The sequence below is a fragment of the Coregonus lavaretus genome (genome assembly GCF_964263955.1).
Source record: "Coregonus lavaretus genome assembly, chromosome: 9".
Lineage (NCBI taxonomy): Eukaryota > Metazoa > Chordata > Actinopteri > Salmoniformes > Salmonidae > Coregonus > Coregonus lavaretus.
This window is the reverse complement of record NC_139996.1, coordinates 18,221,996-18,246,315: the sequence shown is the minus strand read 5'-3', so window position 1 is coordinate 18,246,315 and position 24,320 is coordinate 18,221,996. Positions and strand designations below refer to the sequence as shown.

At 44.0% G+C, this 24,320-nt stretch overlaps 1 protein-coding gene across 1 annotated transcript; it reads right to left on the bottom strand.

The window, feature by feature from the left end:
- Positions 1-13,550: 13,550 nt before the first annotated feature.
- Positions 13,551-23,253, bottom strand: LOC311135216 (unconventional prefoldin RPB5 interactor 1-like). The gene is made up of 10 exons (XM_084169146.1): positions 22,879-23,253; positions 21,673-21,707; positions 21,310-21,388; positions 17,740-17,875; positions 16,478-16,569; positions 16,065-16,330; positions 15,656-15,911; positions 15,389-15,540; positions 14,869-15,109; positions 13,551-14,484 (listed from the first exon to the last, which is right to left on the bottom strand). The coding sequence occupies exons 1-10, from the start codon at positions 22,948-22,950 to the stop codon at positions 14,302-14,304; spliced, it is 1,512 nt and encodes a 503-aa protein (XP_084025272.1). The 5' UTR covers positions 22,951-23,253; the 3' UTR covers positions 13,551-14,301.
- Between the last annotated feature and the right edge of the window lie 1,067 nt (positions 23,254-24,320).

Sequence of the window (24,320 nt, the reverse complement as noted above, 5' to 3'; positions counted from 1 at the left end):
TTATTCTAGCAAACGATATGTCAATTGTCAAACAAAGGAGGCAGAGGCAAACAATGCCTTCATTCCCAACAATGCAAGACAGTGAGACAGGGATCACGGTGATCTGTTTAGGCATGACAATCACACACTGTGTGATTTGTGCTACACACATTTAACATAGTTCTGACTCAGTGTGTGTCCACATAAGGCATGTGTACACAGCACCATCAGGAAACACACACACACACACTGATATTAAATCACTAATGTGTAAACAGTTGCTCTTGTTTGCACAGACCAACTGTTCATTCTGGACACAAACAAAGCTCTGGCTCATATCACGGGAAGTGTTAACAGTGGGACAGACAGGGAGGGGATGTCTTGCACGTGAGCAGTGCATCAGTGTATCCGCATGGTGTAGTCCTCTTCAGATGGTTAGACTCTGCAGGGGAACAGCGCTCTCCAACCATCTGCAACGCAGCTCAGAACAGCATCAGTCCAGATACCGCGGCCAAATCCTTCACGTTCACCAACCACCATGTCATTTCACAAGGACATCCTCCATAGTGTCCTCTTCAGAAAGTACACTCCATTTATAGTGAATGTGGTTATAGTGATCAACCACTTATAGTGATTATATTGTCCTACACGGATGTGATCACTTTAAAAGGAGCACACACTGAACTTCAAATACTGTAATATGAATGCCCTAAACAGATTCTAGTCAGTGTACCTGATGTTTTACTTTACATTTTCTGATTTAGTACACATAATGATGTCTTATTTGGCACTGATTTGGCATTGGCTGTGATACATACTACAGTGCACCATAAGACCCCAAGAAGGAGGGACACACAGCAGTTCTCAGAAGTACTAGAACAAAAGTAATTAACCGAGTCATCACAAAATCACAGCAGGCCTACTTATCTCAAAACAAAACATCCACCATTAGACTACAGTGTAGCAGTCGTAATTAGAAAATAACTTATTTTGCAATCCTGGCTACGTAGTTTACATACTGTCATTACAGAGACCAAATCATATTTTCATAATTTCACTGATTGAGCTCATCAACCCAGAAGGATCTCTGTGTTGTGCTTCTTGTGCTCAGGGAGCAACTGGACTCAGAGAATTAGCCTTTATTGTAGCGAACATTACTACATGTACCCTCCTACTGCTGCCATGAGGCTAAGTTCTCATTTTACTTTATTGTTATAATTTGTGCATTAGATAGATCACAATAAAATATGAAAACATGGGTGGGTCAATATTTGCAATTGAGATTTTAGAGATTGTGGTCTGCACATTTAGCTATTAAGCTCCACATTCACTGTGGAGTATAAACACATTGCAGTGTGGCTAAGTAGAGTGGATTTAACCAGCATTTCCAGATTTCAGGTTAAACTTTTCCATGCACTTTGACAATGACCTTACACTTTGGTAAAGCTTGATACATTGAATAACAGTAAGGGCCATTTTGTGCAAAGGATTTTCTTCATGCATATTTGGCCACACATCATCTCCATTTTAAACTACCTCTCACCTTTGCGTTCCTAAGGTGAAGTACTTTTTCTCTCATGGTCCTATGAGGCAGCTAGCTCTGTCACCATGTGTCGCCAATAAAGCCAATAGTTTAATGAGGCAGCTGTTGGATTTTCACTAATCACTCTACCCTGATTACTCTGATGAGTGGATGATGCTCTTAAATAATCACCCTGCAATGAAAAAAATTATGAAAAAAAATGATCATCTCCCTAAGTACTGCAGCTGCACCGCCTGCAATAATTACAAATAGAACAGGGTGTCTTTTATCCTCCCTTATAACCACTTATTATTATAAGAGATAATGCTGAGTGAAATCATGGTATCCAGTGGCATGCATTGAAACGCATGGCTTTCTCGTGACTTTCTTTTGCAAAATAACTATGAATTAACTGACTTAATTTACCAAATAATTGTCAATATATAACACCATAGTCACTGTATTACAAGGAACAACTAGCAGCTCTATTTCGCTCCAGCAGCTAGCATAATCTGTCCGTTTGCAATTCACCTGTGGGAACATGGCGGCTCTCAACACCCGACAACAGAAAGAGTTGGCCGCTACTATTCGAGAGATTGTTCGTAAGGAAATTACATCTGCCCTCAACTTGCAATTAAAACCGGTAAATGAATCTCTTACACTGCTCACTGGATACCTATTCAACTAAAGTGGCAAGTTTGGAGACAGCGGCCAATGTGACAGAGGGTCGACTCCATGATTGGAAACAGCACAAACTAAGCTAGAAGGGGAAATCAATCTCCCCCCAAATAATATAATCACTCGAAAATCATTCCGGTAAAATAAATGTGCGGGTCACAGGACTTGCAACTGGTGTGGAAGCGGGCAACCCAACTTCCTTCATGAGCAATCTTTTCTATGAACTGTTCGGGCAGGAAAAGCTGGGTCCCATGCTGCTGATAAACATTGCGCACCGTACAGGTCTCCGCAACGGATCCCAGTGTATGATTGTACGAATCCACAGTTTTGAAGTTAAATGGCAAATTGTTCGCCTCACAGCAGAATCGGGGGCTCTGACCTATGCTGAGAAGAGGATCAGCATCTACCCAGACCTGGTGCCGAGCTGCTGAAACAGAGGGCGACCTACAACGAGGTGAGATCCCAGCGACGCAAGCTAAACCTGAGATGCGGCTTCATTCACCCGGCAATTCTTGACCTTCCAGAATACAACACACGTTTTCCACTGCCAAGGAGGCTCAATACTTCTTCGAGAAACACATCAAGCCCAACACACAAGGAGACGAGCCGACAGATCCAGGCTAACCCCAATTTGACTGGCTCAATATTCAGGTATACTATCCATGCACAATGGTTAAGATGCTGCCCTCAGCATACGACAATGATGAGGACACCCCCTTAATTGGGTAAAAGGAACACTATTATTACTATTACAGTATTGCTGAACATTGGACATCGTTATTATTATATTGCCTATGGTCCAGGACATTTAGATAACGATCACACCACGCCAGTTAATGAACCATACAGACTGGGGCTGCTTCCTTGTGGGGCTATGGCATCCCTATATGGGCTAAATATGGCAATATAAATTGGAAGCTTGGTAAATAAAAACATGGTAAAAAAAATGAAAATATCTAATGCTGAGAGGAGCAGTACTGTAAAGACAGTATTCGGCGACGGTAACACATTATTTGAGTACCTACATAAAGACTTCATAACACATCCATAACCCATAAATAACCCATTCATAAGCAGTGCATACGCAAAGCTTATGTCAACACCTGCAAGTTGATGTTTTTTCACAGTAATGTAATTTATACTGTAATTATAATTAACCCTAAAGTATGTAATTCTTAATGGGATTCATCATAAAATACCTGCTTTGGTTTTCACAATATCTAGTTAGAGGTCTTGTAGCCAAGGTGTTGTGGTATTGACAGTGCATACTGTGTGAGGAACCCTGATAATCAGTGCAGGGAGGGTAGTAGACTTCATATTGGATCCCCTTGGATCTGCTGTTGCCCTCACCCATCCCCCTTCCCCCTCGCCCAGTATCGGCCTGGCAGACACAATTAACATTTCCATAAAAACAATTCCCTGCCTCCAATAGTCCAATGCAATTAGTTTGGGGCGGCAGGTAGCTTAATGGTTAAGAGTGTTGTGCCAGTAACCAAAAGGTCACTGGTTCTAATCCCCGAGCCGACTAGGTGAAAAATCTGTCGATGTGCCCTTGAGCAAGGCACTTAACCCTAATTGCTCCTGTAAGTCACTCTGGATAAGAGCGTCTGCTAAAATAAATAAAAATTAATTAATTAATTAATCAGTGTCTAAATCGGTGAGCCATCTCTTTCCATCTGCACTCAGCTGTGTTACAGAGATGACACATCGCCTCTTAATCGAAGCTGACAGCCAAGAGGACGCCTGTCCAAATAGCTTTCTGCATACTGTATGTGCACCCCTTCTCCACTCGACATCCCTCATTACTGCCATCAGGTAAAAGTGGGTTATTCAATGGATTCTAATTCATCTAAGAGGTGTGGTCACGCAATGCACACACACACACACACACATGCACATGAAATGCACTTTCTAAATTATGACATGCAAAGCTATGGCTGCTCGTAAAGACAGAAAGAGAACAACAAACGCAACAACAAAGGAATCTCATACATTCCACAATTTGTTCAAGCTGGCAGAAATATTTTTCTCCTGTTAAATGAGTGCACTGTTCCTATACAACACTATTGTTTTCCTGGATTTGGGAGAAAGGTTATTAATTATTCACTGTTTAGTGTCCTTGTATGAGGGAGCTGTGCTTTTCATGCCATTGCCTCATAGTTCACACAGACTTAAGGCAATGGAACTTTGGCAATTTCCCCAGGCAATATGCTTAGAGAGTGTTATTAATCATAAGCCAGGCATTAAAATGAAACTTCACTGTGTTAAGATAAAAGTAACTGTTAAGATAAGAGTAACAGTTTGGATGGTTGAGGTTTCTGAACTCCTTCTCTGACTGGACACCAGCTTGGCCAGTGTACTGCTGAGGACCAGAGGGTCCAGACAAACACCTCAAAATACTTTGGCTACACTTTTTCAAAGTGATTTAAGCCGACCAGCAAACAGCTTAGAACTTTTGGGAGAAAATCCGACTTATGGTGGCAAGAGAGTGCCAAAATGTTCATTTGGTCTGTTCAGTTGAGCTTGGATTATAGATAATCAAATCAGGTGCTTGGTGTTCAAACAAGTGATTCCATCAGAAAGTGGCCATGTAGATCATCTAACAGCACTTGCAGCATAGTAAAGAGAATAAGATACTAGCACCTGACTTGACATTGATTTCAACTTCACTCAGCCTCACTCTGACTTTCTCCTTCCTGCTTTACTCACATTTACTTGCATTTGATCAAAAATACTCCCTACTTGGATTTTGCATCATATAATAGAAATAGCAGTGAGTTGGTTAAATGCTTTTCTAACATAAGCACAATTCCATTAGCCTGGGTGCCAGTCTGTGTTCTGTTCTCTTGCCAACTTCTTTAGGGAATTGCCAAACTCTTGTACACCGGCTCCATCATAATAAACAGGTCAAACTCTTGTACACCGGCTCCATCATAATAAACAGGTCAAACTCTTGTACACCGGCTCCATCATAATAAACAGGTCAAACTCTTGTACACCGGCTCCATCATAATAAACAGGTCAAACTCTTGTACACCGGCTCCATCATAATAAACAGGTCAAACTCTTGTACACCGGCTCCATCATAATAAACAGGTCAAACTCTTGTACACCGGCTCCATCATAATAAACAGGCCAAACTCTTGGACACCAGCTCCATCATAATAAACAGGCCAAACTCTTGTACACCGGCTCCATCATAATAAACAGGTCAAACTCTTGTACACCGGCTCCATCATAATAAACAGGCCAAACTCTTGGACACCAGCTCCATCATAATAAACAGGCCAAACTCTTGTACACCGGCTCCATCATAATAAACAGGTCAAACTCTTGTACACCGGCTCCATCATAATAAACAGGTCAAACTCTTGTACACCAGCTCCATCATAATAAACAGGTCAAACTCTTGTACACCGGCTCCATCATAATAAACAGGCCAAACTCTTGGACACCGGCTCAATCTGTCACACCCTGATCTAGAGAACTCTTGTTGGTTGGGTCAGGGTGTGAGTTTATGTTGATCTGTTATTGTATTTCTATGTTGTAGATCTAGTTTGTTATTTCTATGTTTGGCCGGGTGTGATTTCCAATCAGAGACAGCTGTCGCTCGTTGTCTCTGATTGGGGATCATACTTAAGTAGCCTGGTTGCCTACCTTAGTTGTGGGATCTTGTTTGTGTTTTCTGTTAGGCTTGTTGTGTGTATAGCCCATAGGACTTCACGTTTTCGTTGTTTTGTTATTTTGTCAAGTGTTTATTCGTATTATTAAAGATGTACGCATATCACACTGCACCTTGGTCTGACCCGTCTCTCAACGAACGTGACAGAAGATCCCACCAAACAAGGACCAAGCAGCGTGCCCAGGAGGAGCAGAAATCATGGACTTGGGAGGAGATATTAAATGGTAAGGGATCATGGACATGGGAAGAGATCCAGGCTGGGATGGATCGCCTTCCTTGGGAGCAGACAGAGGCAGCAAGGGAGGAGAAACGGCGACTTAAAAGGACTCGGTCACGAAGAAAGCCCGAGAAGCAGCCCCAAGAAAAAAACTTGGGGGGCACACGGGGTGTACGACGAGGCAGCAGGAGGCCGTGAAAGGGCTGACTGTAGAGGAGGAGGCCGCTATTTTAGAGGTCCTCCAAGACCTGCGGATCTACAGTTTAAGAGAGGAGGCCACCACATTACAGGGGCTGATAGGGAGAATAGAGCAGGAGAGCTCCCTTAAAGAGGAGGCGCTGCAGGAGGCCCGTAGGGAGAAGGAAGTAGTGGAGGCACGGCGAGAGGAGCGTGTGTTCATTGAGGAACCAGGGTATGCGGAGATACGCACTGTGTCGCCAGTGCGCATTCACAGCCCAGTGCGTCCTGTGCCAGCGCCCGCACGTGCCGTGCGAAAGTGGGCATCCAGCCAGGACGGGTTGTGCCAGCTCAACGCTCCTGGTCTCCAGTGCGCCTCCACGGTCCAGTATATCCTGCGCCAGTCCTATGCACTGTGTCGCCAGTGCGCGTTCACAGCCCAGTGCATCCTGTGACAGCGCCCCGCACGTGCCGTGCGAAAGTGGGCATCCAGCCAGGACGGGTTGTGCCAGCTCTACGCTCCAGACCTCCAGTGCGCCTCCACAGCCCGGTACGGCCTGTGCCAGCTCCTCGCACCAATCCAGTGGTGCTTGTATCCAGTCCAGTACGGCCTGTGCCATCTCCTAGGCCCCGTACCTGCTCCTCGCTCCAAACCAGTGGTGCGCGTATCCAGTCCAGTACGGCCCGTACCTGCTCCCCGCACCAAACCAGTGGTGCGTGTCGCCAGCACGGTACGGCCCGTACCTGCTCCCCGCACCAAACCAGTGGTGCGTGTATCCAGTCTGGCACGGCCCGTGCCTGCTCCTCGCACCAAACCAGTGGTGCATGTCTCCAGTCCGGCACGACCCGTGCCTTCTCCCCGCACCAAACCAGTGGTGCGTGTCGCCAGCACGGTACGGCCCGTACCTGCTCCCCGCACCAAACCAGTGGTGCGTGTTCCCAGTCCAGCTCCGGTCAGCTGCTCCACTCCAGAGCCTGAGCAGTCCGCTCAACCAGTGCCTAGTCCAGCTCCGGTCAGCGGCTCCACTCCGGAGCCAGAATAGTCCGCTCCACCGGTGCCTTCTTCAGCTCCGGTCAGCGGCTCCATTCCAGTGCCAGAGCAATCCGCTCTACCGGTGCCTAGTCCAGCCCCAGTCAGCTGCTCCAGTCCAGTGCCAGAGCAGTCCGCTCCACCGGGGTCCAGTTCAGCTCCGGTCAGCTGTTCCACTCCAGAGCCAGAGCAGTCCGCTCCACCGTTGCCCAGTCCAGCTCCGGTCAGCAGATCCACTCCGGAGCCAGAGCAGTCCGCTCCACCGGTGCCTAGTCCAGCTCCGGTCAGCGGCTCCACTCCGGAGCCAGAGCAGTCCACTCCACCGGTGCCCAGTCCAGCTCCAGTCAGCGGCTCCACTCCGGAGCCAGAGCAGTCCGCTCCACCGGGGTCTAGTCAGCAGTCAGCTCCACTCCAGGCCCAGACGTCAGCCCCTCTCCAGGGTTGGGGTCTTCCACACCAGGGTCCAGACAGGGCTTGGTGCATCGCGGGAGGATTGCCGATCCAGGCCCAGACGTCAGCCCCTCTTCAGGTTTGGGGCCTCCCACACCAGGGTCCAGACAGGGCTTGGTGCATCGTGGGAGGAAGGAGAGGGGAAGCATCGCGCCAAGGTCCAAACCAGACCAGGGGTGCAACGAGGAGGCAGAGAGGGAGAGGTCGTCACGCCCGGAGCCGGAGCCGCCTCCGAGGCTGGATGCCCACCCGGACCCTCCCCTAATGAGTCAGGTTGGTGCGGCCGGAGTACACACCTTTGGGGGGGGGGGGGGGGTACTGTCACGCCCTGATCTAGAGAACTCTTATTGGTTGGGTCAGGGTGTGAGTTTCTGTTGATCTATGTTATTGTATTTCTATGTTGTAGATCTAGTTTGTTATTTCTATGTTTGGCCGGGTGTGATTCCCAATCAGAGGCAGCTGTCGCTCGTTGTCTCTGATTGGGGATCATACTTAAGTAGCCTGGTTGCCTACCTTAGTTGTGGGATCTTGTTTGTGTTTCCTGTTAGGCTTGTTGTGTGTATAGCCCATAGGACTTCACATTTTCGTTGTTTTGTTATTTTGTCAAGTGGTTATTCGTATTATTAAAGATGTACGCATATCACACTGCACCTTGGTCTGACCCGTCTCTCAACGAACGTGACACCATCATAATAAACAGGTCAAACTCTTGTACATCGGCTCCATCATAATAAACAGGTCAAACTCTTGGACACGGCTCCATCATAATAAACAGGCCAAACTCTTGGACACCGGCTCCATCATAATAAACAGGTCAAACTCTTGTACACCGGCTCCATCATAATAAACAGGCCAAACTCTTGTACACCGGCTCCATCATAATAAACAGGTAAAACTCTGAGACCTTTTCAAATCAAGACATGTATTGCTTTTTTTTGCTTATTCTCTCATCAACAACAAACACATTTATCAACTAGCTCCAGTTTTTGTTTTTCTAATAAAGAGGGTTGCGGTTCAATTATGTGTAAATTCCAAGGCTGAATATTTCATGTTGATTGATCATACTGGCTGCCACCCACCTGCTCCTCCTCCTGTCCCCTTGGAGCCTGAGAGAGGAGAACTCTGTAATGGAGAGAAGCAGAGCATCATGGACTGTTTTAGCTCACATACAGTGGCTTACGAAAGTATTCACCCCCCTTGGCATTTTTCCTATTTTGTTGCCTTACAACCTGAAATTCAAATTGTTTTGTTTGGGGTTTGTATCAATTGATTTACACAACATACCTACCACTTTGAAGATGCAAAATATTTTTTATTGTGAAACAAACAAGAAATAAGAGAAAAAAACAGAAAACTTGAGCGTGCATAACTATTCACCCCCCCAAAGTCAATACTTTGTAGAGCCAACTTTTGCAGCAATTACAGCTGCAAGTCTTTTGGGGTATGTCTCTATAAGCTTGGCACATCTAGCCACTGGGATTTTTGCCCATTCTTCAAGGCAAAACTGCTCCAGCTCCTTCAAGTTGGATGGGTTCCGCTGGTGTACAGCAATCTTTAAGTCATACCACAGATTCTCAATTGGATTGAGGTCTGGGCTTTGACTAGGCCATTCCAAGACATTTAAATGTTTCCCCTTAAACCACTCGAGTGTTGCTTTAGCAGTGTGCTTAGGGTCATTGTCCTGCTGGAAGGTGAACCTCCGTCCCAGTCTCAAATCTCTGGAAGACTGAAACAGGTTTCCCTCAAGAATTTCCCTGTATTTAGCGCCATTCATCGTTCCTTCAATTGATGAAAAACATCCCCACAGCATGATGCGGCAGGTAGCTTAGTGGTTAAGAGCACTCTGCCAATAACCGAAAGGTCACTGGTTCTAATCCCAGAGCCGACTAGGTGAAAAATCTGTCGATGTGCCCTTGAGCACATTGCTCCTGTAAGTCGCTCTGGATAAGAGCGTCTGCTAAATGATGTAAATGTAATGATGCTGCCACCACCATGCTTCACTGTGGGGATGGTGTTCTCGGGGTGATGAGAGGTGTTGCGTTTGTGCCAGACATTTTCCTTGATGGCCAAAAAGCTCAATTTTAGTCTCATCTGACCAGAGTACCTTCTTCCATATGTTTGCGGAGTCTCCCACATGCCTTTTGGCGAACACCAAACGTGTTTGCTTATTTATTTCTTTAAGCAATGGCTTTTTTTCTGGCCACTCTTCGGTAATGCCCAGCTCTGTGGAGTGTACGGCTTAAAGTGGTCCTATGGACAGATACTCCAATCGCCGCTGTGGCGCTTTGCAGCTCCTTCAGGGTTATCTTTGGTCTCTTTGTTGCCTCTCTGATTAATGCCCTCCTTGCCTGGTCCATGGGTTTTGGTGGGCGGCTCTCTCTTGGCAGGTTTGTTGTGGTGCCATATTCTTTCAATTTTTGAATGATGGATTTAATGGTGCTCCGTGGGATGTTCAAAGTTTCTGATATTTTTTTATAACCCAACCCTGATCTGTACTTCTCCACAACTTTGACCCTGACCTGTTTGGAGAGCTTATTGGTCTTCATGGTGCTGCTTACTTGGTGATGCTCCTTGCTTAGTGGTGTTGAAGACTCTGGGGCCTTTCAGAACAGGTGTATATATACTGAGATCATGTGACAGATCATGTGACACTTAGATTGCAAACAGGTGGACTTTATTTAACTAATTATGTGACTCCTGAAGGTAATTGGTTGCACCAGATCTTATTTAGGGGCTTCATAGCAAAGGGGGTGAATACATATGCACGCACCACTTTTCCGTTATTTATTTTTTTCATTTCACTTCACCAATTTGGACTATTTTGTGTATGTCCATTACATGAAATAAAAATCAATTTAAATTACAGGTTGTAATGCAACAAAATAGGTAAAACGCCAAGGAGGATGAATACTTTTGCAAGGCACTGTATGACAGATGGGGTATCATATATCAGATAGGGGTGGTGTGGGTTGGGGGGGTGTAGGTGAGGGCTGGGGGTAGGGGGTATTTCAACCATCACCTCTCTATCCAGGTGACAGTGACTAGAGATTATCTATTATCAAAGTATTTACTGTACACACTCACATAACCTCTGTGGATCACCATTCACATTACACACATTATTATACATATTATGGAGAAGTCTGACAAACACCCTTGATAAAACATCTATACATCCAACAGTCCTTCAGCCACAGCCCTCAACCCAATTACTACTGTGGATCACTTGATATGTGGTGTATTGAAATTAGTATTTACTGCAACATATTATCTTGGATGCAAAGATCACAGTAGGCTGTCATTACACTATATCACACTGTGCGATAAAAAAAAGACATCAGCCTATAAACAGTGTATTTTGACATGCATAAGGACCTGCTATTCAACCACCATACACCAATCCTATTCTATCCATTCAACATGACTTATGAAACATTCACTATACATAGGCCTACACTATCTTATACTTTACTTAGTTTTTAACGATATTTCCCAAGTTCCCTTCACTTAATAGCCTACTGTCATTGGCATTACCAGGGGCAGCCAATCTCACTATAAGGCGCTTAAGCATGCACACAAATCTATTCCGAGAAACCATATTATTCAGAGAAATCAGCATTCGGAGAAACTGAAAGTTAGAGTTGCAGGAGATGAGAAATATGTTTTTATATATACATTTCCTTACCTGGGCATTCAGATCGGAGGGTGTAAGACTCCAGTGCGTATTGGACTCGAAGTACAGCTTGAGTTCAGTCAGTGACGAGTGATAAACTGTGTCTGACTTTTCCGTGATACTGCGCTAAAGGGTAACAATCAAATCAGATCTCCTTCAACATCCTTCAACTATTGACGCATGCTTTCGAAATGAAGTATGGAAGCATATGAGCTTATAGTTTAATTTCTGTGGGAAGGAGGGGATATGACCACTTCGAGATGTGCGTGGACTCCCCCATCTGGTAGGTGGCAAGCATTGTAGGCCTCCTGTTCCTGTGTAAATTACGCATAGGTTATTTGCGTCTCCAAATCCAAGATTATCAACTACTCCTTTTATTTAAATTCGGCCTAGTCATCATGATGCACATAACATTCTGTAAATTATTTGCACTGTAAAAATGTCACAATTTAGTGGGTTCTTTTAAATTCGGCCTTGTCACTCACCATGCACCAACATTCTGTTAATTTCTGCACTGTAAAAACGTCACATTTAGGAGGCCTGGCCTAGTTTATTTTAGGCAACCTCTTGTGACAGACACAGGAAGAGGTTTGGTGCGACTGTGATATATGGCCCACCACCTTGTCATCTTGCTCTCTCCAGATGTGTGTGTGTGTGTGTGTGAGTGTGTGTGTGTGTGTGTGTGTGTGTGTGTGCGTGCGTGCGTGTGTGCGCGTGCGTGCGTGCGTGTGTGTGTGTGCCCTGCTCCTTAAACCCATGTAATAAGTCAATATCCAAAAAGTAGCCCTGTGACCAAAGATCTTCTGTTCTCCAAATATTTATAATGAGGATTTTAGCCACTCTGACCCTTTGTAAAACAAAATGAATAATGCAGGATTTGCTTTGCAATTGTTTCAGGGCATCGGGGAAAGCTCTGACTTGTGATTCAGCTGTATAAGTGCTTAGAGCACTCACAGGCTTCTTTTCAGAAATCTTAATTGGGTGCTTGTAACATCCATCACACTGCTGTCATCCCAATGACCTTCCCACTGGATTACTTTCAAATAGAGAGAGGGAGTTTATTTATACAATAACCACACTCACAATATATGCACATATTGTGCATACATCCTCAGGCATTCTACTTATTTATTATATAAAATGTATAGTCTCAATGTACTGAGGTTAGTTGTTGTTAGCTGCTGGTGCACCCTGACACCATTTACAGAGGTCTTTCTCTTAAATGAACTATTTGACCTAAGATTGTATGAATGTTAAATAGATTCAAGAACATGTGAGTGTGTGCATACTTACAGTATAGACAGGTTGATTTAATACTTCAGGGGATGATTCATAGACCAAGATTAAGCACAACAAAATTATATAGCAGCAATTCTCTATAGAACATGGTTTTAAGTACAGGAGTAGGCTTTATCTGGGTCCATGAAACCAGCCTAGGTGTACAGCAAGGAACAGTTTAATGCCCCATGATATTTGTAGCTGGGAGCAAGAGCCTCTTCTCTGAGCATCTGTCTGGTCAACAATACCTGCAAGGAGATTCTAAATGACCGAACGCTTAAATTCCCTTTAAACCCTGCAATGTAGATCTCTCTGTTGTTTTAGATTATTAACGTGTTCCTCTAGATCTCTATGAAATGTTAAGTATATGTTCCAACATATACCTTCAAAGCTTAGGTTTTTAAGTCCAATGATCTGTGTCTAGCCAGCGCTTAACCATGTTAAGCATCAACTAATCTGTCTCATGCTACCTGGATAGATTTTTCCTCTTGCAGCCCTAATCCTGACGAGGGGGAATCACCTAAGGACCAGTTTAAAAGCTGCTTATCGAACCCTGCACTCTCGCTACTTAGCGAGCAGCTACTGATAGCCTTTCAAACTCACAAGGTGCAACATTAATTACAGCGAATCCGGAAGTATGGAGTTCACTGATGCAGAATTTCCGGCCGACCCAGCAGCCATCTGAAGAGGGCGTGCAAAAATATAGTTGACAAGTCATTTTTAATTGTACATGTTGAATAGTTGACACACAGCAGGTTTTCTACTGTGCACTGACAACTTTTCTGTTGGTCTGTCTTGTCCTTTAGTGAGGATTGGAAATAAGGTTTGAGAAAATCTACCCAAAGGGGAGTAACACTTGACTTTGTCCAAAAATCTTTTATTTTCATTCCAGTTTACAACAATATTTATTTTTCACATAAAGCTGGTCACAGAGGTGGACATACATTCAATAGGCAGGTACAAGGGGATTGGGGCAATACAGGGTAGTTAGCATCTGACCCTGTGTAGAATAATTAAGAAAGGAAAAGGCAAAAATAAATTCAATGATGCAGAGTATGTCGTCTTAGCATAGCAGGCAAAATCATGAATCAAACAATTAATAGAGTGGTAAACCACTGGCCTTGTCACAGAGTATAGTCAAGACACTGACAAGACCAACCACCATAAAATGAGCACCTAGGCAGTGTTGACTAGTGTAGTGCCATAATGTTGGAGGACGAGGGTTCTAAATAAACTACCTCTTTACTTAAATACATATTGCAGTGAAGTACTAACTCATAAAGAACGGGGTTCATAGCTAAAAAGCTTAATGTTCCATTATACAAGGCAGGTAAATGGTTAAGCGTGAGGGCGTTGGGTTGCCTTCTCAACTATGTTATGCTACTCTTACAGAGTACTGCCTCTTACAGAATAGCCATATTGCAATAGAAACCATGTGTACTAACAGGAAAAGCGTTATCAAAGAGAAGAAGTGAGGCTTGACGAGTGATGCAAAAAATAAGAGCCATGGCAGATCATAGTTCACGGTCTGTCCGACTCAAAAAAGTGTAGGTGTAGAAAATCAATGTTAAAAAAGGAGCCAGTAGTGTGGATCCTGGAGACTGGCTCTGCTGGGTCACTTCTGCTGCAGCCGGGCAGCTTTGAACTTGGACACCCTCTTGGGGGCCTCCTGGGGGGCTTCGGGGGCCACCTCCTCCAGCTTCCTCTCTGGGATGGTGGGCAGCGCTTGCAGAGCAATGGTGAATTGAGGGATCGACGAGGGAATGGGCTCCTTCTCAACCACTGTGCCTGAAAAGGCCTGGATCAATGACAAAGAATAAGATGGAGGTTAATGTGACACTGTAAACTTGGGAGGACATAGACCACTCCTGCTCTATGCATTTATTTAACATTCAAAGTTCAAAGACATTGCTGTTCAATGTGAACTAATCACCCCTGTCTCTTGTATATGTTTTGTACTGATTATCTTATGTTTTGCACTGTACATTTAAATCATTATCTCTCATGTTTCTTTTCTATTTATTGTATCTGTGCCGGTTTGTTGTATGCGTCTGAAGCGCTGCTGTAGCCGTAATAAGAATTGGCCTAAGGGGACAAATAAAGTTGTTGGAACTGAATTGAAGATCTTTACATTATTAGAATATTGCCAGAGTATTGGAAAGTCAGGACCAGCTGAGTTTACCTGGAAGCGGCTGGTGGGGTGCAGGGGGACCCCGGTGGGGCTGTCCTCCTCCGTGATGCCGTCGCTGGTGTCGCTGTACGTGTTCTCGTCATGGCTCAGAGTGCGTCCGAACGTCCGGCGCTCCTCGAAATCAGCAGCGCTGCTCTCGCTGGTGTCGCTACACACACTGCTCTCTCTGCTCCGGGACTTCAGGATGGACTTCCTGGGGATGGGCTCGCCGTTCTTCACATCCACAAACAACCTGACAAAAGGCCACAAACATACACCCAGTCAGCCATTATACCAAATCAGATCGCAGAACTTGTTAATAGACATGGACCCAGTCAACCATTATACCCAATCGGAGCACAGAACCTGTAAGTAGACAGACACCATACTGAATCAGAACAAAGAAATCTGGAAACATTCAGAGTAAACAACATTTCATATAAGCCAATTGTACATTTGATCCAAAATGTTGCCTAAAGGTTTATGCCAACCAAACATTTTATGACTGATGTGTAGCCTGTAGTGTGTGTACCTGTAGAGGTCTGTGGGCGTGGTGATGTTGTGGAGCCCGTGGTGAGAGTGGCCGTTGCTGGTACCGTTCTTCTTTTTCCTCTTGGCTTGCTGCTTCTGTTCTTTCAGCTCACTGAACTTCAACATGGTGTTCTTCCCTGTGTTTATCCTCACCTGGAGAAACAGAGGGAGACAGACAGAGATGTAGTACATTGATTTACATAGCTCAAATAACATAATGGACTACATGTTGACTGCATTGAGTTTAATACGCTTTATACACACTGACCTTCTTAGGTTCCACCGTATGAGAGAAATAGATGGTAGGCAAACAGTTGCCTTCCTCCTCCTCCCCGTCCCTGGTTGACTGGGCTGTACCGTTGAGTTGGTCACCGTTGTGAGGCACAGACGTCCTGCCTTTGCTCCTCTCATCATGTCCATTGACACGATGATGGCTGCCGCTATCTCCCTCCTTCTCCTCCTCAGAGGAAGAGGATGTTGTGTCGTCGTTGCCGTTGCCATTGGTGTCTGCACTGTCAAACCGTCTGAAAACAATAGAAACAAAGTATCAAGCCGAGATAAATCTAATCTTCGCTATATTTTGCAATGAAACACAGGTGTGAAGGTGGATAGAGTGGCGCTGAATTACTCCTCAATTTGAACATCTATGCATTTTGTGTGTGTGTATGTAACTCTACCTGTGACGCTCCTCTTCCTGCTCCTCCAGCACTTCCAGCTCGTCCAGTCTGGCCCATAGCTCCTCCTCAGACAGCACTCCTCTCCTGCTCCCTCCATCTCCCTCTCCACCGCCCTCTTCGTCCACCTCCTCTTCTTCCTCTATCTTCACAACAGCCTCCATCTTCGGCTTAGAGTGGGGCTTAAGGGCCACACGCTGCTTTCCTTTGCTGACAATTTCTTCAATACTTCCAACCTCTTCTCTGATTTCCACATAGTCCCCTTTAGCCTGAGGAAAGAGAGAAGGGTATAAGTGTGTGTGTGTGTTTACAATATCTGATCATATAAATTGATTTTCCGCACATGGAGTTTGTCTATCAGATAAGCTGGCTGAAGGATCCTAAAAGCTTTTTGTTATCACAGTAATTACACTTACGCCTGAGAGTTTTTCTAAATCCTCTGTGAACCCAACTCTGGCTTCAAAGTTCTTCCTCGTCTTGTGCAAGTCATCCAGCGCACTATTTACATCTAAAAAACAAAGAGCAAAAATGGTGTGATGGAATCTGAAAAATCAGCCAGCAAGGGGTTAAACTCAGAACGCAGTCAAAAAAAGGGAAAATGATGACACAAACAGTTCATAATATCGCACGCCCTCGGTGCTACTTCGGATCATTAAATCTTCACAACAATTAAACCCCCGTTCGCTAATGGCAGCAGGGGCCCCGTTGCCATGGCGACAGCGAGCCTTCAAGCCGTACTTCTCCGAAACGTTGGGGAAAGGTCAAATGCGGAAGGCCTGACAGCGGGGCTGTTTGAAAGATCTCAGCCATCCATGTTTGCATTATGGCACTTAGTTGTGTAAAAGCAGCCTGGGCAAGGTCAGGGAAGGTTATGGCACATTCACGCTTCAGGTAAACACCAGTCTAATAATGCTCCCATCATCATCACACATTGTTATTTAGGCCCATTTGACACTATATTAAATAGCTTTTTCGGGTGCAGAGTGAATACCAAAGGGGAGCGAAGGGGAAACAACGTTCTCTTACGTGGGTGTTTATGTATGCACTTTTTTTCCATGTATGTTCATGTTTTTCATTAGTAAGAAAGGCCAGCAGTGGAATGGATAGGAGGATTTAAGGCTGGACTTATTGTGACGAAATGATTGCAGAGGATGGCCAAAATCCATTTGAGTAACCAACCAATGGCATTATCGCTGTGAAACATTCTGGACACAATTCCACATTTTCAATAGAAATGAACTTGCAGTATTGCAAATTATGACCAAGATGATTGTGTGTTATTACTTATTTGCTAATGCAGTTGTAATTTTTCATAGACAATTGCCCACCAGCAAGAATAGATCAAACATTCTAACAATCCAAGTATTCACAAAAAAAGTAGCCATTCAACTTTGAGTTTGAGCTGAGGGATCACCTCTTTCTCGGTTTGTCTGACAGCAAATCTATGACAACAGCCCCCCCTGCTGGATGAACCGTGGTAGTGTTGAGAAGACATTCAAAACATTACCTCAATCTTTCTCAATAAGCATTATCACTAGTATACATTGCTAAACAATATATAGGCCTACAATTGAGGAGTTATCTAGTATTTTCATAATATTAGTTATGTGAGTGTCAGAGTTGGGCAAGGTGCCATGGTATCTGAAAAAATAAAAAATGGCTTCCAAAACAAACACACGTTTCTTCCTGTGCTCCACGAGCTTCTGGGCCTGCTTGGCAGAGCACTTTGCAAACCAGTTGTCCCCCAGCAGCACGGTGATCTCATTGGTATGGACCAGCTTCCCAGGCATGAAGGCCAAAGGACCAAACGGCACCTGTTACAGCAGAGAGGAGGGGAAGGAGATCAACATTGGGAAGGGGGGGGGGGGGGGGGGGGGGTTAGGGGGTCATAGGTGTTTTTTTATTACTGCATTATTCAAGTTTCGAGTTCAAGTTTCAACTTGACTTTCAATCGTTTTTATTGTATTTTATACATTAATATATATATATATATATATATATATATATATATATATATATATATATATATATATATATATATATATATTAGGGCAGTTAAACATGGTTCTGCATATTTTTTTACAAACTAAAAGTGAAACTGAATAGCTGAAAGAAAAGGACAATAGAAACTGGTAGTCAAAGATAAGGCCTTCCCTACAACACACCACATGTAAACATCTCAGAAGCACCCATCTCGCTGTATTAACTGCTCTGTGTTTTCACTCTAGATCAAGAGGGGACAATTCATAGTAAGGTTGCATGGCCTGGGAATTAACTCTGTTGACACACCTCATTCAATGAACCGTAAATAAGAACCTGCTATGGAAACTCACTCCCCAGTGCATTTACTGCATTTGACTGGATAAGATGGCGCCTACCAACATTGGTCACTCTGTTTTCTAGCGCCTAGCCAACTTTGCAGTATTTCACTTTTTTGTGTTATTTCTTACATTATTTACTCAGAAAGTTTCTAGTATTACCTCCAGGTCCTAATACAGGCACTTGTCCTCTCCCATCTGGATTACTGCAACTCACTGTTGGCTGGGCTCCCTGCCTGTGCCATTAAACCCTTACAACTTATCCAGAACGCTGCAGCCCGTCTGGTGTTCAACCTCCCCAAGTTCTCTCATGTCACCCCGCTCCTCCGGACACTCCACTGGCTTCCAGTTGAGGCTCGCATCTACTACAAAACCATGGGGCTTGCCTACGGAGCTGTGAGGGGAACGGCACCTCCTTACCTTCAGGCTCTGATCAGACCCTATACCCAAACGAGGGCACTACGTTCATCCACCTCTCGCCTGCTAGCCCCCCTACCTCTCAGCCCAGTCAAAGCTATTCGCTGCTCTGGCACCCCAATGGTGGAACAAGCACCCCCACGACGCCAGGACAGCGGAGTCACTGACCACCTTCCGGAGACACTTGAAACCCTACCTCTTTAAGGAATACCTGGAATAGTATAAAAGTAATCCTTCTACCCCACCCCCCTCCCCCAGTGGTGGTTGTCCCACTGGCTATCCTAAGTTGAATGCAGCAATTTGTAAGTCGCTCTGGATAAGAGCGTCTGCTAAATGACTTAAATGTAAATGTATTATTTCCTACAGCCGAAAAAAAGGTTTGGACTGTTTTACCCACTTTTTATATGGGTACTTACATTTGTCCTATTTCACACATGTACAAGTGTGAATTGGACATTTATTTTTTGCATTTCCCACTCCCCCTGAGAGACCCTCAGCTATTATTGACGGCGACCCTGGAGCAATTAAGGTTAAGTGCCTTGCTCAAGGGCACAGACTTTTCACCTAGTCGGCTCAGGGATTTGAACCAGCGACCTTTCGGTTACTGGCCCAACGCTCCTAAACGCTAGGCTACTGCTGCGGTTAAAATATATATACACTGTATTCTATTCATGGCTCATCCGATATAACTACTACCGTACACACCTTTTCTGATCATATGCTGTCCATACTGTCTTTGGAAAGTATTCAGACCCCTTCTCTTTATCCACATTTTGTTATGTTACAGCCTTATTCTAAAAATCATTAAATTAATTTTTTACTCATCAATCTACACAATACCTGATAATGACAAAGCGAAAACAGGTTATGAAATTTTTAAAAATTTGAAAAAAACCTTATGTAAATAAGTATTCAGACCCTTTGCTATGATACTCGAAATTGAGCTCAGGTGCATCCTGTTTCCATTGATCATCCTTGAGAAGTTTCTACAACTTGATTGGAGTCCACCTGTGGTAAATTCAATTCATTGGACATGAGTTGGAAAGGCACACACCTGTCTATATAAGGTCCCACAGTTGACAGTCAAAGGAATTGTCCGTAGAGCTCCAAGACAGGATTGTGTCAAAGCACAGATCTGGGGAAGGGTACCAAAACATTTCTGCAGCATTGAAGGTCCCCAAGAACACAGTGGCCTCCATCATTCTTAAATGGAAGAAGTTTGTAGCATTATTTACATAAGTATTCAGACCCTTTACTCAGTACTTTGTTGAAGCACCTTTGGCAGCGATTACAGCCTCGAGTCTTCTTGGGTATGACACTACAAGCTCGGCACACCTGTATTTGGGGAGTTTCTCCCATTCTTCTCTGCAGATCCTCTCAAGCTCTGTCAGGTTGGATGGGGAGCGTCACTGCACAGCTATTTTCAGGTCTCTCCAGAGATGTTCGATCAGGTCAAGTCTGGGCTCTGGCTAGGCCACTCAAGGACATTCAGAGACTTGTCCCGAAGCCACTCCTGCGTTGTCTTGGCTGTGTGCTTAGGGTCGATGTCCTGTTGGAAGGTGAACCTTCGTCCCAATCTGAGGTCCTGAGCACTCTGGAGCAGGTTTTCATCAAGGATCTCTCTGTACTTTGCGCCGTTCATATTTCCCTCGATCCTTACTAGTCTCCCAGTCCCTGCCACTGAAAAACATCCCCACAGCATGATGCTGCCACCACCATTGGCCAGGTGATGAGCGGTGCCTGGTTTCCCCCAGACGTGACGCTTGGCATTCAGGCCAAAGAGTTCAATCTTGGTTTCATCAGACCAGAGAATATTGTTTCTCATGGTCTGAGAGTCCTTTAGGTGCCTTTTGGGAACTCCAAGCGGGCTGTCATGTGCCTTACTACTGAGGAGCGGCTTCCGTCTGGCCACTCTACCATAAAGGCCTGAATGGTGGAGTGCTGCAGCGATGGTTGTCCTTCAATGCTGCTGACATTTTTTGGTACCCTTCCCCAGATCTGTGCCTCGACACAATCCTGTCTCGGAGCTCTATGGACAATTCCTTCGACCTCTTGGCTTGGTTTTTGCTCTGACATGCACTGTCAACTGTGGGACCTTATATAGACAGGTGTATGCCTTTCCAAATCATGTCCAATCAATTGAATTTACCACAGATGGACTCCAATCAAGTTGTAGAAACATCAAGGATGATCAATGGAAACAGGATGCACCTGAGCTCAATTTTGAGTCTCATCGCAAAGGGTCTGAATACTTATGTAAATAAGGTATCTGTTTTTTATTTTTTAGACATTTGAAAAAAATTCTAAACCTGTTTTTGCTTTGTCATTATGGGGTATTGTGTGTAGATTGATGAAGAAAAAATGTAATTTAACAAAATGCGGAAAAAGTGCAGGGGTCTGAATACTTTCCGAATGCACTATATATATATATATATATACATGCTCCTGCAATAACATCTGCAAATCTGTACACCACCAATAAACTTTAATTTGATAAGAGAGGTGGAACGTACCATGATGTCATAGGACACCTGATCTGGAAGAGTTTTGAGTCGATCCTCGAGGGCTTCATAGTCGCCTTTTACCATCTCCCTGAAAGTCCAAAGTTGTTTTTATTTCAGTTCAATACTGGCACACACACAAAATGTTACACATGCCCTTCCTGGTATACTGGTTATGCCTGAAAGAACACACATATCTTATGTTTAGCCTATCTATCTATGTACTATCAAGGAAGTGGTGAGTGACTCGGGGTGTAACTAGTAATGTAATCTAGAAGCACAGCAGCACCATAACTCACGAGATGCTGTGTGTATGAGCGGTAGTGTCTGACTCCTATGCCATAGTCACTACGTGGAATTACTACACAAACTCACCAGTGCTGGATCTGACCTTCGCAGCCTTGCACCACCTGTTGTTGACAGAGTGACAATTATTTAGGTCAAACTTTGCATTTCTATTCTTCCTAAAAAACGGTCAGAAGACCCCCTCCATTTTCCAGTTGTTTACACTTACTCACTGGGGGCAAACAACACGGAAGCAAATTATCGGGAACTTTAGTGTTTTGGTTAAACAGCTGTCAAAGATGAACTGTATCAAAACGTAAAAAGGATCAAACGTTTTTCTGAACCTCACAGTATATACTTACATAAACAGGAGCACCAACCTGGGGGCAGGAAGGGGCATCTGCATACTTTGCTATGGATGTCATACTAGGAAGTAGCCTACTACAGTACTACACTTTGGGTAGAGTTATGAAACATGCTGTGGGCTATGGAACGTGCTATAGCACAATTCTTTATTTAACATGACAGAGATTAAACCAAGCATGTCTCCTCAACACATTAGGCCTATGTTTCTATTTGAAAGAAAGCGTAAAGTTCCACGCTCCTTCATTGCATACTGTATGACTCCAATTCTAATGTAACACAACAAGACTTTCCCAACTGACTAGCTAGCTGTCTATTTACTGTTGTCCTGTAATGCATTTGCATTGCCAGCTAATGCCTTTTATTAAACATCCCATCAGTCATCAATGCCCTACACTTTGGATTGATATTCTCTTTACATTTAGATAAAATGAAACTAGTTAGTTATGGATGTTGAATCTAGGTCCATTTTTATTCGGCAGTAGGCCGGCCGCACAAGGAAATGCGTGTGTGTATAGTTACGTGCATGGTTCATTTGTTTATTTTTCATGAATTGTACTTGCTGAAAAATATAATTAAACATGTGTCAACATCAGAGCAATTGAAAAACTGGATGCATACTCGACGGTTCCACAACATGGCTTGGCCAGGATCCACGCTGAAATAAACAAGAACAAGCAACATGTGACCGCTGGCTCAAGGAAGCTTCTAGAAAAAAGGTTTAGAAAGTTTCCACGATAAATGATCTGTCGAAGAGGCCACACGCGCATAAATGAATATGCAACCTGCTGAAAGAGAATGCATTTATGTCTCATCTCATGAAAGTGCAAAAAGATTAGCAAAATTCTACAGTCGACCGCGTGCATTGTCAACACACACAGCTCACGCTAGCCAGGTTGCTACAGTAGCAAGCTAATTCGTTATTTGTTTTACCTTTTTATGCTCCACTCGAAGTCTATCAACTCCTTGTGGGACCTCTATATTCCTTTTATTTCTCTCAGCCATTTTCCAATGTAATAATCAGATGAAAATGTGACGTTTGTGAATCAAAAACAATGCTCAGGGGTTGTAAGTCCTAAAGAAATGTTTATGAATGCAATTGCAGGTATTCCTGAGAGGCGTTTTCCTATTATTCATCAAAGGGGCAGTGGTAGATATCCAAGACTTCGGAAGTGAGACCATTTCACACTCTCATTTTAGGATTTCAGCATGATCTCAGAAATATCCACGGAATATAATCCTCAATTGCTCAGCGTCCTCCTCACCGACCCTGCGCCATGTTCCTCTGTCCGTTTCCCGGTGTACTCTGGGTAAAATGCTCACAATCACAACAATGTTGCAAATGCATGAAAAATGATCACATAATGTAAATAATATCGAGTAGGCTAAAGACAGGCAGCATTTCCCTCTCTCGCAATGTTGTTAAATGAAACATATTACAAACTTGCTCTTTCCACATCCCGTGAGCCAAGTTGACTGTATATTTTGTGTGATAGGTTATAATCCCCTCTCACCCATCAAATGCCATAATAATATTTACATTTGACAGACGCTCTTATACATTTACATTACATTTTAGTCATTTAGCAGACGCTCTTATCCAGAGCGACTTACAGTTTAGTGAGTGCATACATTTGTTATATCATACTGGCCCCCCGTGGGAAACGAACCCACAACCCTGGCGTTGCAAACGCCATGCTCTACAAACTGAGCTACACGGGGCCTGTACAGAGCGACCTACAGTAGTGAGTGCATACATTTACATACTTTGCAAATGATACAAAATAGTTACAGTTGTAAATTCACTAAAGTTACAGAGCACTGGTTAAAAGTGTTCATCATCAGCTTTATTCCATCAATCCAATTGGTATGATAGATTGAGGTTGTAAAATGACTGTAAGGATGGTCTTTTACATTATTGTGCATAATGCAAGATCGAATCTTCTACTTATAATGTTGCACCAAGATGTACATGGTATAATTAATTGGTCAGATGCTCTCATGATAGAGGACAGAGGTATAGTCGGGAAGATCCGTTATCTGTTTACTTTGCTAAATATACTTTAAATTCAAATGGTAAAATCTCAGGAAAGGTCACACAAGCTCATGGCTGCGTACGAAAACAAGTAATACAACGTTCAATTAAATGGAGAAGGTGCTGTTCTAAACGACCACTTAAAAAACGGGGAGGTGTAAGGTTGTGGGATCAGGTTCAAAACGTACCACTGCCCTTTAAACAACGCCACTTCCGCTTCAAGCCACACCCCACCCCACCCACTAAACGGAATACACCAGAGAGGAAGAGGCGAAGAGAGAGGTTTCACATTCACCAAAATCTTTCTAAAATAAGCCTAATGCGTTTCCATGGCCTTATT

What these genes read in the sequence shown, in the direction of transcription:
- LOC311135216 (XM_084169146.1), bottom strand. Translation starts at nt 22,950, where the DNA reads ATGGCTGAGAGAAATAAAAGGAATATAGAGGTCCCACAAGGAGTTGAT. An exon ending in CGTGGAGCACAGGAAGAAAC is followed by an intron (nt 16,570 to 17,739) that starts GTGTGTTTGTTT and finishes TTTGTTTTTTAG; the next exon opens with ATGTAAATAGTGCGCTGGAT. An exon ending in ATTTAGAAAAACTCTCAGGC is followed by an intron (nt 16,331 to 16,477) that starts GTAAGTGTAATT and finishes CTCTTTCCTCAG; the next exon opens with GCTAAAGGGGACTATGTGGA.